The sequence below is a fragment of the Crocuta crocuta genome, unplaced genomic scaffold (assembly GCF_008692635.1).
Source record: "Crocuta crocuta isolate KB4526 unplaced genomic scaffold, BGI_CrCroc_1.0 scaffold67, whole genome shotgun sequence".
NCBI classification, from domain to species: Eukaryota; Metazoa; Chordata; class Mammalia; order Carnivora; family Hyaenidae; genus Crocuta; species Crocuta crocuta.
This window is the reverse complement of record NW_027531896.1, coordinates 1,155,973-1,168,502: the sequence shown is the minus strand read 5'-3', so window position 1 is coordinate 1,168,502 and position 12,530 is coordinate 1,155,973. Positions and strand designations below refer to the sequence as shown.

Genomic DNA, 12,530 nt, shown 5'->3' with positions numbered 1-12,530 from the left:
CAAACACGGTTATTCTGTCTTTGCCCCACCAGTAGCTCAGCCTCCCTTCACCCATTCTCCTTTCCATCTCTGGTAGAGTTACCAGATTTAGCAAATAAGAATGCAGTTATTTTACAAGTTAAATTACGGGAGTAATTTTGTGACATACCTGTACATATAATTATTTGTTGTTTATCTGAAACTCAAATGTAACTGGCTGTCCTCTGTCTTCTCTGACCAGTCCTAGCAGGGTTAGTCAGGACCGGCTCTAGAAGTTTATCCTTGTATATTCTGCAGATGAACGCTATATCCCCACTTTTAAAGGAACCAAGCATAGTTTCGTAGGTCCCCAGTCTGTTACAATTTTAAACTCTGACTCGGTAGCAAATGAATGTTTTGGACAAGATTCAGATCCACGCACTAGCAGGACACACCCTCCCACTTCCTTTGGTCCTGATGTTAGTTCCTTTCTTCACCCATTTTTGGGCTGTACACTCCATTTCTATTTTTAACTCTCCCACGTACTTCTTGCTATTTCATGCCCTCCGCTCCCCAAGGACCTGGTGAGAAGGACGGTTATAGAAACCCCCGTCTTCCAGTAATGTGTGCTCAAAGAGCGTCCCCATGTCTGGAAACACTCCACATGTCGCTCCGGAAATGGGGCAGGGGTGGAGAGCCAAAGGTTTCCTCCACCTTAGTTTCAGGGGTTGGTCACCAGGAAGTAGGTGCATACTCTAAAGCGAAGAAACAAAAAGTAAGTTTTGCCAACAGCCGCCACCAAGATAAGCACATAGCTCTTTGTTTCTCCTCTGGTGGCTCCTCAGGCCAACTGGTACGTTCTTGTCACTCAGTGGAGCCTGCGGAACTGAGTCAGAGGTGAGACTTGGCCCCAACACCACCCTCATGGCATCCACTAGGGGATTTAGAACTCTAAAATGTTGTTTGTGGTCCCTTGGCCTACATTTCAACACACGTATCCCGAAATATCAGCATTGAGTATCCACACCCCATGACTACAAGCCCGTTATTATTAGGAATTCATGGAGGGTTGAAGATTTTTTTCCTTCTTCTTTTTTTTTTTAATGTTTTATTTATTTCTAGGAGAGAGAGAGAGAGACAGTGTGAGCAGGGGAGGGTCAGAGAGAGAGGGAGTCACAGACTCTGAAACAGGCTCCAGGCTCTGAGCTGGCAGTCAGCACAGAGCCCGATGCGGGACTCGAACCCACGAACCGCGAGATCATGACCTAAGTGAAAGTCAGACGCTTAACCGACTAAGCCACCCAGGTGCCCCTTCCTTCAATTCCTCTTGACTACTTGTGTTTTATTAGATATTATTTTCTCTTTTCCAATTTTATGAGTACTACATATTGTAGAAATTCTGAAAAACATGTAGTGAAAATTAAAAAAAACAAACCAACAAAAAACTCTCCCTTATCCCTACTTCCAGACAGGAGGTATGCTGAAGGAAAAAAGGTAGAAGTTTGGCCCAGACTAGATTTTTGCTTGTGTGTACAGAGGACATCTGGAGACGGATGTGGAGACATTGGTATGCTTACGGAGAGAAGGATGAAGAGAAAGAACTCAGGAAAGAGCTGAGATGTTTTAACAAGAGTTGGAGAAAAGTTTGCTGGGTGAGGTGCAAATGACTCTCCCCTATATCTGCTCACCAAGTGATGTCAGAAATCTACCTTCTCTGTATGTTTTTGGAGTTGAATTTACACTGGGGTGGGAGCAGGGATAAGAAAAAAGGACAGGCTAGAATTTACCTCAAGGCAAGAGCAGAATGACCGAGAACCACTTCAATTCTTATTTCTTATTAATTATCTCATTTTGTATTATAAAATACATTTCTAGGGGTGCCTGGGTGGCTTAGTCGGTTAAGCGTCCGACTTTCGCTTAGGTCATGATCTTGCGGTTCGTGGGTTCGAGCCCCGCGTCGGGCTCTGTGCTGACTGCCAGCTCAGAGCCTGGAGCCTGTTTCAGTCTATGACTCCCTCTCTCTCTGACCCTCCCCTGCTCACGCTGTCTCTCTCTCTCTCTCTCTCTCTCTCCTAGAAATAAATAAAACATTAAAAAAATAATAATAAAATAAAATACATTTCTCTAATTATAATATTATAATGATCAGTATTTGCTCTCTTACCTGCCACAGTGAGAACACTTATTTTAGGCATTTTCCTCAGGTCCTCAGTGGCTGCTCCAGTAACATGAGTAACACACAGTAATGCTGGTGGGGAAATTAGTGTGCGGCCCGAAAGGAAGCAGGTACTTCCCCTCAGGGGAGAGGAAGGGCCACGTGCACCAAATACATGAGTGCCCGGTGTCTGACATTCCCACCACCTTACTAACCCCTGGTCCACATTTTTACTCTTCCCTTAGGTCAAGGAGGTTGATCCGCTGAGTAATGGCACAGTCATGGTCTTTAACACCTCTGCTTCACCACATCTGTATCAAATTGAGCAGCTGCAAGCTCTGGCTAATTACAACATTGGTGTGTCCTGCATGAATGAAATTGGCTGGTCTGCAATGAGCCCTTGGATTCTGGCCAGCACGACCGAAGGAGGTAATTCCTGGAGTTCTGAATAAATACTGCCCCGAATGGCATGTGTGATTAAACAAATCCTTCCCGGCATGGCCTGATTGAGAGTTTAAACTTTGCTCTGTTTGGTCTTTGTCTCTGGAGGAGAATTTTATTGAGGTAGCCGATGAAACTGGGGAAAAATTTAAAAAGGGGGAAAAAAGGGAAAGAAGATTTTCCTCTATTTAGTGACACACTTACACTTAATATGTATAGGTAACACTTTCTTTTACACAGCGAGATATTAATGGTAGCACACTTTATGACATGTTATTTTAAATTAAGATATAATAATATATAAATTGTTAGTCATAGCATCAACTTTAAGAAATAATGAACATGAAGATAGTTGAAGTTTACCAAACCCCATGTGCCAGGCACCGCATTAGGTGCTGCTTTGCATGGATTATTTATTAGATCTTCATTGAAACCCTGTGAACTAGGTTCTCTCTATGCTGTCTTGCTCATAGCAAACTTTATAAACTTTAAAGAACTTTCTGTGTGCTATTTCTGATTTCTGAGATTTTTTTTAAATCCTCTATGAATATTGGAATAAATACTGTATTTCTGTTAAATTCAAATCCACAGTTTTTATTCTTTCCCAACAGAGCTCTAGATCACTAGAACCTCCCTCCTACCCTCACCTCCGCCCTCACCAGTCAGTGCTCTAGTCTTCATACAAACTGTGGGACAGGTTGGGATGAGAAATCTTTAGGGCGTAAGCCTTGCACAAATGAAACTCTAGTGCCAAAATGTAAAATGTTTTCTCTCAAATGATAAAGAAAAGACTTTGAGAACAGTTTCGTATGCTGTGTTTCATTCTCATCTCGTTCAAAAATATTTCTGACCTCTTTGATCCATTTGTTATTTAAATGTGTAGCTTAGTTTCCAAATATTTTGGCGTTTTCCAGAAATTTTTTGTAGTACTGATCTTTGATTTAATTCTCTTTGTGCCCAAGAACATAACCCATATCACTCGAATGCTTTTAAATGCATTGAGACTCTTTATATGGCCCAGAACATGGTCTTTCCTGATAAATGCTTGGTGTGCACTTGGAGAGAATGTATACTCTGCTCTTATTATATGGAAAATTCTATAAATGTCGACTAGGTTCAGTTGGTTGATAATTTTTTCAAATTATATTCCTACTGCTTTTCTGCCTACCTCTATCAATTATTCAGAGAGAGGCATTGAAATCCACAGTCTTAATTTTGGGTTTATTCATTTCCTTTTGTAGTTCTAGCCAGTTTTGCTTCAAATATTTCGAAGGTTATTTTGTACATAAATGTTTAAGATTACTATGCTCTCCTAAATAATGGACCACCTTCTATTATGAGATTCCTTTCTTTATCTTTCATAGTACTGTTTTTTGTGAGACCTACTTTGATATTAATGTAGCCGCTTTAAATGCTTTCTTTTGAATAGGTGATATATCTTTGATTCCTCCTTATTTTTAACTTATTTATATCTTTCTACTTAATGTGCAGTGACCCAAGTGTTTTGGTTTGGATACCCCTAAGTGTCAATATTGGTTTTCTTTCCTCTGGGACCACTCACTTCCTCTAGCAAAGAAGTCTCCTGTTTCCTGTCTCAGGAATGTAAACATGGCTGCCAATATCAGGTGGAGAGGAGGAGTGAGGTGGAGGGAGCCCTGCTCATTCAGTGTACACACTTACCCTTGTTTCCCCAGTTATCCATTTGGCCCCTCATTGTGCCTTCATCTTGCTCCAAGACCAGAGACTTTTTAGTTTGGAGAATAAAGCATCCTCTCTCTCTCTCACTCACTCTCTCTCTCTCTCTCTCTCTTTTTTCGGAGGAGTACCTAGCAGGTTTGTGGAAGTAAGTTAGTGGAATCTTGAGGACTAGCTACTTCCTGATCACTTTCAATCTTCCAGTTTTAGTACCTGGGCCCACAGCTTGTGAGCCTGTCCATGGTCCTTTGGGGAGAATAGGCTTGCTGAATTAATTACGCCTTCTTCATTGCTTTTTCAACTGTTGAGTATATGTTGACATTTCTTTTCCACTATTGACTCTGCTTTACCTTATGAGTTTATACTGTTTTAAATTCCTTACTGTCATTTTGGAGGGGCTTTCGGAGGAGCCCCTCAACATAAAGACATGTTGAGGTGGCCATGTTTATCCATAAATTCTATAATATATATGAAACTATATGACTCAGTTCATAGCACAGCTACAGCTGTGTGACATTTCCTAAGCTGAAGTTCATTCTAACTGCTCTTAGAATCAGCAGAAATGGGGGCGCCTGGGTGGCTCAGTTGGTTGAGCGTCTGACTTCGGCTCAGGTCATGATCTCGCAGTCTGTGGGTTCGAGCCCCTTGTCAGGCTCTGTGCTGACAGCTCAGAGCCTGGAGACTGCTTCTGATTCTGAAAAAAACAATAAAAAAAAAAAAAAAGAATCAGCAGAAATGAAGGTTAGAGTACTCTTTTGTTTTCTTTTTAGGCATATCAGAAATATATAATTTGATCTTCCATAAATACAACTGTAATCAATGGTTTGGTATATATTAATGTAATTGTGTTTATTTCTATATATAAAACATTTTTTTTATTTCTAAAATGGATAGTTGCTACATACCTTTTTGCGGTTTGATTTTTCTCTCCATTAGATATTTTTTCATATCAGTACCCATGATCTACCTAATTCTTTTCAGTGGCTAGGTAGTAAGTATTCCATTGGAAAATGTATCAAAGTGTATTCTGTCATAATTATTGACTGAGCATTACATTTATTCCTTTTATTCACTATTAGACCTCAGTAAATGTAATACCACCTGCAGGAGAATTTTTTAGATTAAATTTCTGGAAATAAAATACTTGGTCAGAGAGCATATTATTTTCAGTTTTTATAGATGCAGTCAAGTTCCTCACTCCCAAAAAATAATCTAGTAATGACCTTGACCCGTTCCCAAATTATTGTGTGTGTGTATAATACAAACATACTTTTTTTTCAAAGTATTGTAACTTTTATCCTTGTGAGAGATAACAGACTTTTTGAGTGCGAGTGTGACTTAAGCAGATTTTTCTATAAACCGGAGAGTGAAAGCCAGGATTAAATTCTACATTTTGACATCTAGTAATTAGCATTTGACCCTCTGGTCTTCAATAATGCGATGTCTTATGTATATGTATATATGTGTATGTATGTATATATGCATGTACATGTACATTTTAAAAGGTTTATTCTCTGATTAGCTCTCTTCAGACCATCAGTAACCTGCCTTTGGATTTTAAATGGTAGCTTCCCTCTGAGCTCTGTCGTGTTCCCTGCCTTATACGTCTCCCATGACACAGAACTGATCTCCAGTCAGTCTGGTTGGCCTTCCATCCCGCAGGCTTCTAGTGGAAACCCCTGTTCAAGTTGTGTTTGCTTTGCTTCCGCAGGAGGAGTCCATGAGTGCCGCTCACCTCCTTCCCTGCCTTTCCTCGTCTTTGTGATTTTACTTTAGGAAGTGCTTGCTTCTAAAAACTCTTGTAGTATTTCGGGGTGCCTGGGTGGCTCAGTTGGTTGGGTATCTGACTTCAACTCAGGTCATGATCTCACAGTTAATGGATTCAATCCCCATGTCGGACTCTGTGCTGACAGCTCAGAGCCTGGAGCCTGCTTCAGATTCTGTGTCTCCCTCTCTCTCTCTGACCCTCCCCCACTCATGCTCGCTCACTCACTCACTTGCTCTCTCTCTTTCAAAAATAAACGTTTAAAATTTAAAAAAAAAACCCTCTATAGTATTTCAATGCTTCTTAATTGAAAAAGGGTGAAAATCTGCTATTAATCTCAGTCTCATTTGAATGCTTTCCACAGAACGTTTGGAAACCAAACATTGAAAAACTGAGAATAAGCCTCTATGTTCTTTTCTCTGTGTTTCTTCATCATTCTCTTTTTTCTTTCGTAGCCCCTTCAGTAGCACCTTTGAACGTCACTGTATTTCTGAATGAATCTAGTCATAAGATGGATGTCCAGTGGATCAAGCCTCCAATTAAGAGGCAGGATGGGGACCTGGTGGGCTACCGGATATCTCACATGTGGCAGAATGCAGACACTTCCGTAAGTCTGAACGCCAAAAAAGTACACTTCTCTCCTTTGCTTTGCTCATTTATACTGTGTCAGAAGCTTTCTTTCTTTTTTTTTTTAAGTTTATTTATTTTTGAAAGAGAGAATAGAGCAGAGAGAGAGGCAGACAGAGAATCCCAAGCGCAGAGCTGGATATGGGGATTGAACTCGACCCGTGAAATCATGACCTGAGCCAAAATCAAGAGTCAGATGCTTGACAGACTAAGCCACCCAGGGTCCCTAGAAGCTTTCATTTTGTTCTGAGAAGACAACAAAGTCTTGTTTTTTTTAATTAAAAAAATTTTTTTAACGTTTATTTAAGAGAGAGAGCAACAGAGTGCAAACGGGAAAGTGGCACAGAGAGAGGGAGTCACAGAATCTGAAGCAGGCTCCAGGCTCTGAGCTGCCAGCACAGAGCCTGACATGGAGCTCTAACTCATATACCGTTATATCATGACCTGAACCGAAGTCAGAAGCTTAACCGACTGAACCACCCAGGTGCCCTGACAACAAAGTATTATTATTGAATAAGGTACCTTTCCCTGAGATGTGAAGAATATAGTAAAAACTAGAGATGATTGAATAGTTAACAAAATTCCAGGGAATCTTTGGGGCTTTTCTCGCTCACTCATTCACCCATTCATTTATGTATTCAGTAAATAGGTGTAGAATTCATCTCTGTCACCACGTGATTCGTGCCTTCTGGGAATTTGGGGTCTTGTAGGATAATAGTTGAGAACTACGCAGATAACCATAGCAGAAGGGCCAGAAGCTATACAGCTTAGCAGTCCAGCGATTCATAGCCACTTGGAAATTCTAGAGGGTACTTTCCTGAAGATGGTCAGGGAAGAACCCCAGCTTCATAGAGGATGGCAAGGGGTAACCAGACTCCAGACAGGTCCTCTTCCCACTTAGGAAGACAGTTGAGGTGACACTGACTTCTTTGTGATGTAGAGCATCCTTGGAAAGGCAGATGTGCTGGTTTCATCATCAGGACTGTGTCTTTACCGCCATCATGCAAAGCATGCTTTTTTTGTGTTGTCACATTCCTGATCAATCTAGCCTTGGGGACAGATCAGATTTTAGCATCTTCATGGCATGGGGGGGCGGGGGGGTGTCATGTGAGAGCAGTACAGCTTCTTGGCAGGAGAGAGGGACAGAGTCCACAGCTGCCCCCGTTGATGACATCCAATCTTTGATTAAGTCGTTGTCAACTTCATGGCATCCAGCTCTTATGCAACTGCTGTTTTTTCCAAAAGGATGGGTGGGATTTATTCTTTGTCTTTTCCTGCCTCAGTTTAACTGTAAGGAGGCTGACTCTTGAAAGCAGTAGGTGATGGAAGTAGAGGAAAAAGAAGAGAGCTTGGAAGTGCATGAGTTTTTGTGCCTCAGAGTGATAACAGGATGTTGTTTGTACAAGTCACAACCCTGCTTAGGAGTGTTGCCCTACGAGAGAAGCCTCTCGTTTCTTGGTCTTTTGTCCCAAGGCACCTGTGCAGAGTCCTTGTTGATTAACTGCATTTCCACACCAGCTAATTCAGGGAAATCAAATGCCTATCTTAGAGACAAGCCTCTGTGAACAAATTGTGAACGGTCCCTGAAGGTCCAATAATTGTGTTTCGATTCAATAAGGATTTTATTTTTCTCTGGTTGGCAGAAGATTGTAATTAAAAACACCCCAGTTTGTTTAATGAGCTTCAGGTCATCCTTTTGACTTCTCCTTCTGGCGTGGGTGAAAGCTGCTTCTCTGAACGGGACCTCTTGAGCTGAGGCGTGCTGAAGGGCAAAAGTGATGAAAGCCTCATGGGTGACGCAGCCAGAGAGCCTCACGCACTAAATGCCACTAGCACTCCGCCACGCCATGCCTTCTGGTTGCCCTTTGTTCAGAACGGTCCCTTCTGCGGTGAGAACAATACTGCCACAGTGAGGACTGTGACCTTTCCAGTCATTACCTCCTTGGAGCTGCGGGATCATCCTAGTGAGAACATCATTTACATTGTACTCATGCTACACTTTGTGCATCACAAGTCCCATGACATCAAAAGGCTTGGTGGGTGGCTTTCCTTAGGATAGCATTCTCGGATGCAGCCATACTTCAAGTTCATCATGGACTGCAACTGGGGGCAAATGAAAACACTGAAGAAAAGCTGACACGGGGAGGATCCTAAAACTCCTGCCCAAAGTGAATTTTGCAATGACCTCCGTACCCATCACCTCTGTTTCCTGGACTCCCGTCATTTCGGAAGGGCGAGAGTCAGATACAACTTCATCTCTCAAAACTGTCCTTTCATTTTCTATTTTTAGGAAACTGTTACTAAAGGCCTATCTTCTTTATGCAAGGCAATGAAATTGGATAATTTTGAAAGATAGTCCCATATGTTACTCTAAAAAGAGTGGGTTTTTTGTATGCAGTTTCAAAACTTTCTTGGAAGTGATCTTTGGTGGGTTATTGTTTATACCTTTGTTATCCTCGTGTGTTATGTCGCTTTCAGACTAAGAAATTCCGGACAGTTACTGTACACACATTTACTATATCTTGATGAAGATATCAACCGTTTTTTTTTTGTTTTGTTCTGTTTTCCTTTATGTCCCTTGCATTTCCAAATCCAAGCTCAAAATCCAAAAGTCAGGAGCACGCGCAGGCTATTCTCCTTGAAGTCGGGGCCAAGTCTTGCTCATCTTTGTACCACCTGAACAGAGGACCTTGAACTTGCTTTCTAGGCATTTATGACATTATGGGCTTGATGGATGGGCCTGACTGACATCCATACCAGCTGGAGAGTTTTTGTCTGTGATGGGACAGCCTTTTGATGAGTGTGGACTAGCGTTTCCCATCTAGTCCCATTTCCATAAGTAGTCAGTAGTCTTTCCATGAGAAAAGAATTTAATGAGCAAATAAGTTTACAAAATATCACATAATATCCTCCTTTCTGAAAGAGCCGTAGTGTTTACTGGCAAGTTCATGGCTCTTTGATGTTTTACAGTAAATAAGTCTGTTTAACTTTGACCCAGAATGGCCCATAAGTTAGACAGAGACTCATTGTTATATGTGTTATTTATGCAAGGCTCCATTATTATAGGATTGTAGTTCTAATGCTGGTTTAATTGTATTTGGAAGGGGTAGAGATGTTAGATCAGAAGGAAGTTTCATTATGGGCAGATCATTATGAGCCTAGAGACAACATGACATGCAGAAATAACTTCTATAGAGACCTAGAGAAGCCATAGTACATTCAAGGATTCCTTCCTCAGGCCTAGACTACTGCCCCCTAACCAGGGTTGGATTTGGGTGTGTGTACACTGCCTCTTCCTTTCCTTATTGCTCTCTCTCACTCACTCTTGAAGGAGGGCAGGGCATCTGAGCTGGTGTCATGTAAAGTATGAGAAATGGGTGAGGTTCTTGTGGGATAGGTCAGCCAGGGGTCTGGAACACTCCCAAAATCCAAGGATTGATTGAGGGTGATATGCATGGCTTGGAGGAAAAACCTACAATGAAGGTAAATTCCATGAACTAGTCAAACAGATTTCTTGGTTTGGGGCACTAGACAGCCTTGATTATTTTCTCTCATGTACCAGCACTTAAAAGATACTACTACAAGGTCACTTCTGTAAGAGGACCTTGTATTTATAGGGGAAGATGATCCAAATAGAGCACCTTATAGGTAGAGGAATATAGGAATAATAATAACCATAATTGATTACTTACAGTGTGGCAGACTGTGTGATTAGTGTTGTACATATATGAATTCATTTAACACTTAAAAAACATTACCAGAAAGGAATTATTACTTTCAATTTTTACTTGAGGAAACTGAAGCTCAGAGATGTTGAATGAGTTACCCAGAGTCACAAAGTTTAGAATGGGCAGCACTGGGGTAGGAACTCAGGCTAGACAGACTCCAGACCCAGTGCTTTTCAGAGCCCACTACCCCTTCCCAGAGTCCCTTGGCTTTCATAATACAGTGTCTCTCACTCAAATTCCACACCATGGCCTCTTAGTGAAAAGAAGTAAGAACAAGACATGTTTGGAGAGTAAGATGTGAGTTTTGCTTTGACAAATGCAAAATGAGTTCTGTGACTGTGAAGTCACCTTTGTTGTCATAGCATGACAGAANCGTTGACTGTTAGTATTCTTCAAGGCAATAAAATGGGCCCTATTCTTAATTACAGTTAATGAATTATAGGGCTGTGAATTCGGACAGGGTTGGAGAGCTTAAGATCTGTCAATGATTAGCAACAGATGACACTGCAGTTGTCCTGACTGACTTTAGCGCCTCACAGGAGAAAAAAAAGAAATTGTTTTCAAAGATGCGCTATTACTTTCCCCACCAGGAAGGGCCTACATGTATGTAATCAGACGTCATATTATAAATCTGATTTTATTACCTGAAAATGCTCTTAGATTTTAAGTCTTCGAGGTTACGGTCCTGTGTTGGTGAAGATGAAAACTCACAGAATGAGAAATTGCAGCTTGCCCATGGCGTGTGCTCCAGGACGGGACCACCTCATGCCAGGGAAATGGCCACACCTTCTGTGCTCTGCACCTGACAGTGAGAGAGAGAATACACACCAGTGAGAGAGAGAATACACACAGGCTCCTACATGTGTCTGGTTTTAAATGGATGTCTTTGTCAAATTTCAAAATCAAAATTAAAATAAATAGGGGCACCTGGGTGGCTCAGTCGGTTAAGCATCTGACTTTGGCTCAGGTCATGATCTCACGGTTCATGGGTTCGAGCCCCGCGTCAGGCTCTGTGCTGACTGCCAGCTCAGAGCCTGGAGACTGTTTCAGATTCTGTATCTCCCTCTCTCTCTGACCCTCCCCTGCTCACGCTGTCTTTCTTTCAGAAATAAATAAAAACAAACATTAAAAAAAAAATTAAAATAAATATTTGGAGATAAGGATACAGTTGCACCTTTCCTCACATATTTGGCATCAAAAGAAGACAGATAAATTGCATCAATTTTGAGAAACCAGGATCATCTTTAAACTATCATTTAAGGCAATTCTTAGAGAAAATGGTTATGCTCTACTGAAATAGTTATCATATATCTTTCTAATCACCACTTCAGCATTTATTGTAACTCTACCTCTAAAATGGGAAAATTCATTATGTGTTTCTGAAACATGTTACCCGTAAGTGGTGGCTTCCATCATTTCCATGCTTCAAGATTCAGAATGATGACAACAGTAACAAGGATGATCACCATTATTGATGCACTTAAGGAACAGGAGGTGGAAATTTCAAGGTTCCTTTTCTGGGTTTTCATGTGACTTACAGGCCCTAAGCGAATAGATCTTATCAACTATTAGGCTTGTTTCTAGAAGGATGATTTTGTGTTAGGGTTTCTCTTCTTCTAAGAATTTAATTCTTTCACAATTATGCATGTCCTCTAATTTAGAGATAATTCTCACAAACGGTATATTTTTTAATTTTTTTAATGTTTTATTTATTTTTGAGAGAGAGACAGAGCATGAGTGGGAGAGGGGCAGAGAGAGAGGGAGACACAGAATCGGAAGCAGGCTCCAGGCTCTGAGCTGTCAGCACAGAGCCTGATGCGTGGGGCTCAAATTCATGAACTGCAAGATCATGACCTGAGCCGAAGTCAGATGCCCAATAGACTGGGCCACGGAGGTGCCCCATGATATATTATGTTTGAGTCCTGGTAGATGAAAGCATGAAGCTAGAAGCAGGCCCGGTGGCTGTCATCAGGCAGGACATCTTTTGTATGTCCAAGAGCTGTTAGGTAGTAAATTGTGAAGTAGACATGTTATTTCTCAGCACCCCGCTGGACTCACTGCAGGACTCCATGACTGCGTGGGTTAGGACCACAGAGTTGCTCTACCGGACGACTCCCTCCCCCGCCCCCCCCCAACTAAATTAAATAGAGAATGATCAGCT

At 41.5% G+C, this 12,530-nt stretch overlaps 1 protein-coding gene across 1 annotated transcript in view; it reads left to right on the top strand.

Annotated features, from left to right (window-relative positions):
• MERTK (MER proto-oncogene, tyrosine kinase) overlaps window positions 1-12,530 on the top strand; it is a 112,651-nt gene that overhangs the window by 63,834 nt on the left and 36,287 nt on the right. The window contains exons 7-8 of the mRNA XM_077773492.1: window positions 2,359-2,542; window positions 6,470-6,621. Coding sequence (XP_077629618.1) covers window positions 2,359-2,542; window positions 6,470-6,621 — 336 coding nt within the window. The remainder of the gene's footprint in view (window positions 1-2,358; window positions 2,543-6,469; window positions 6,622-12,530) is intronic.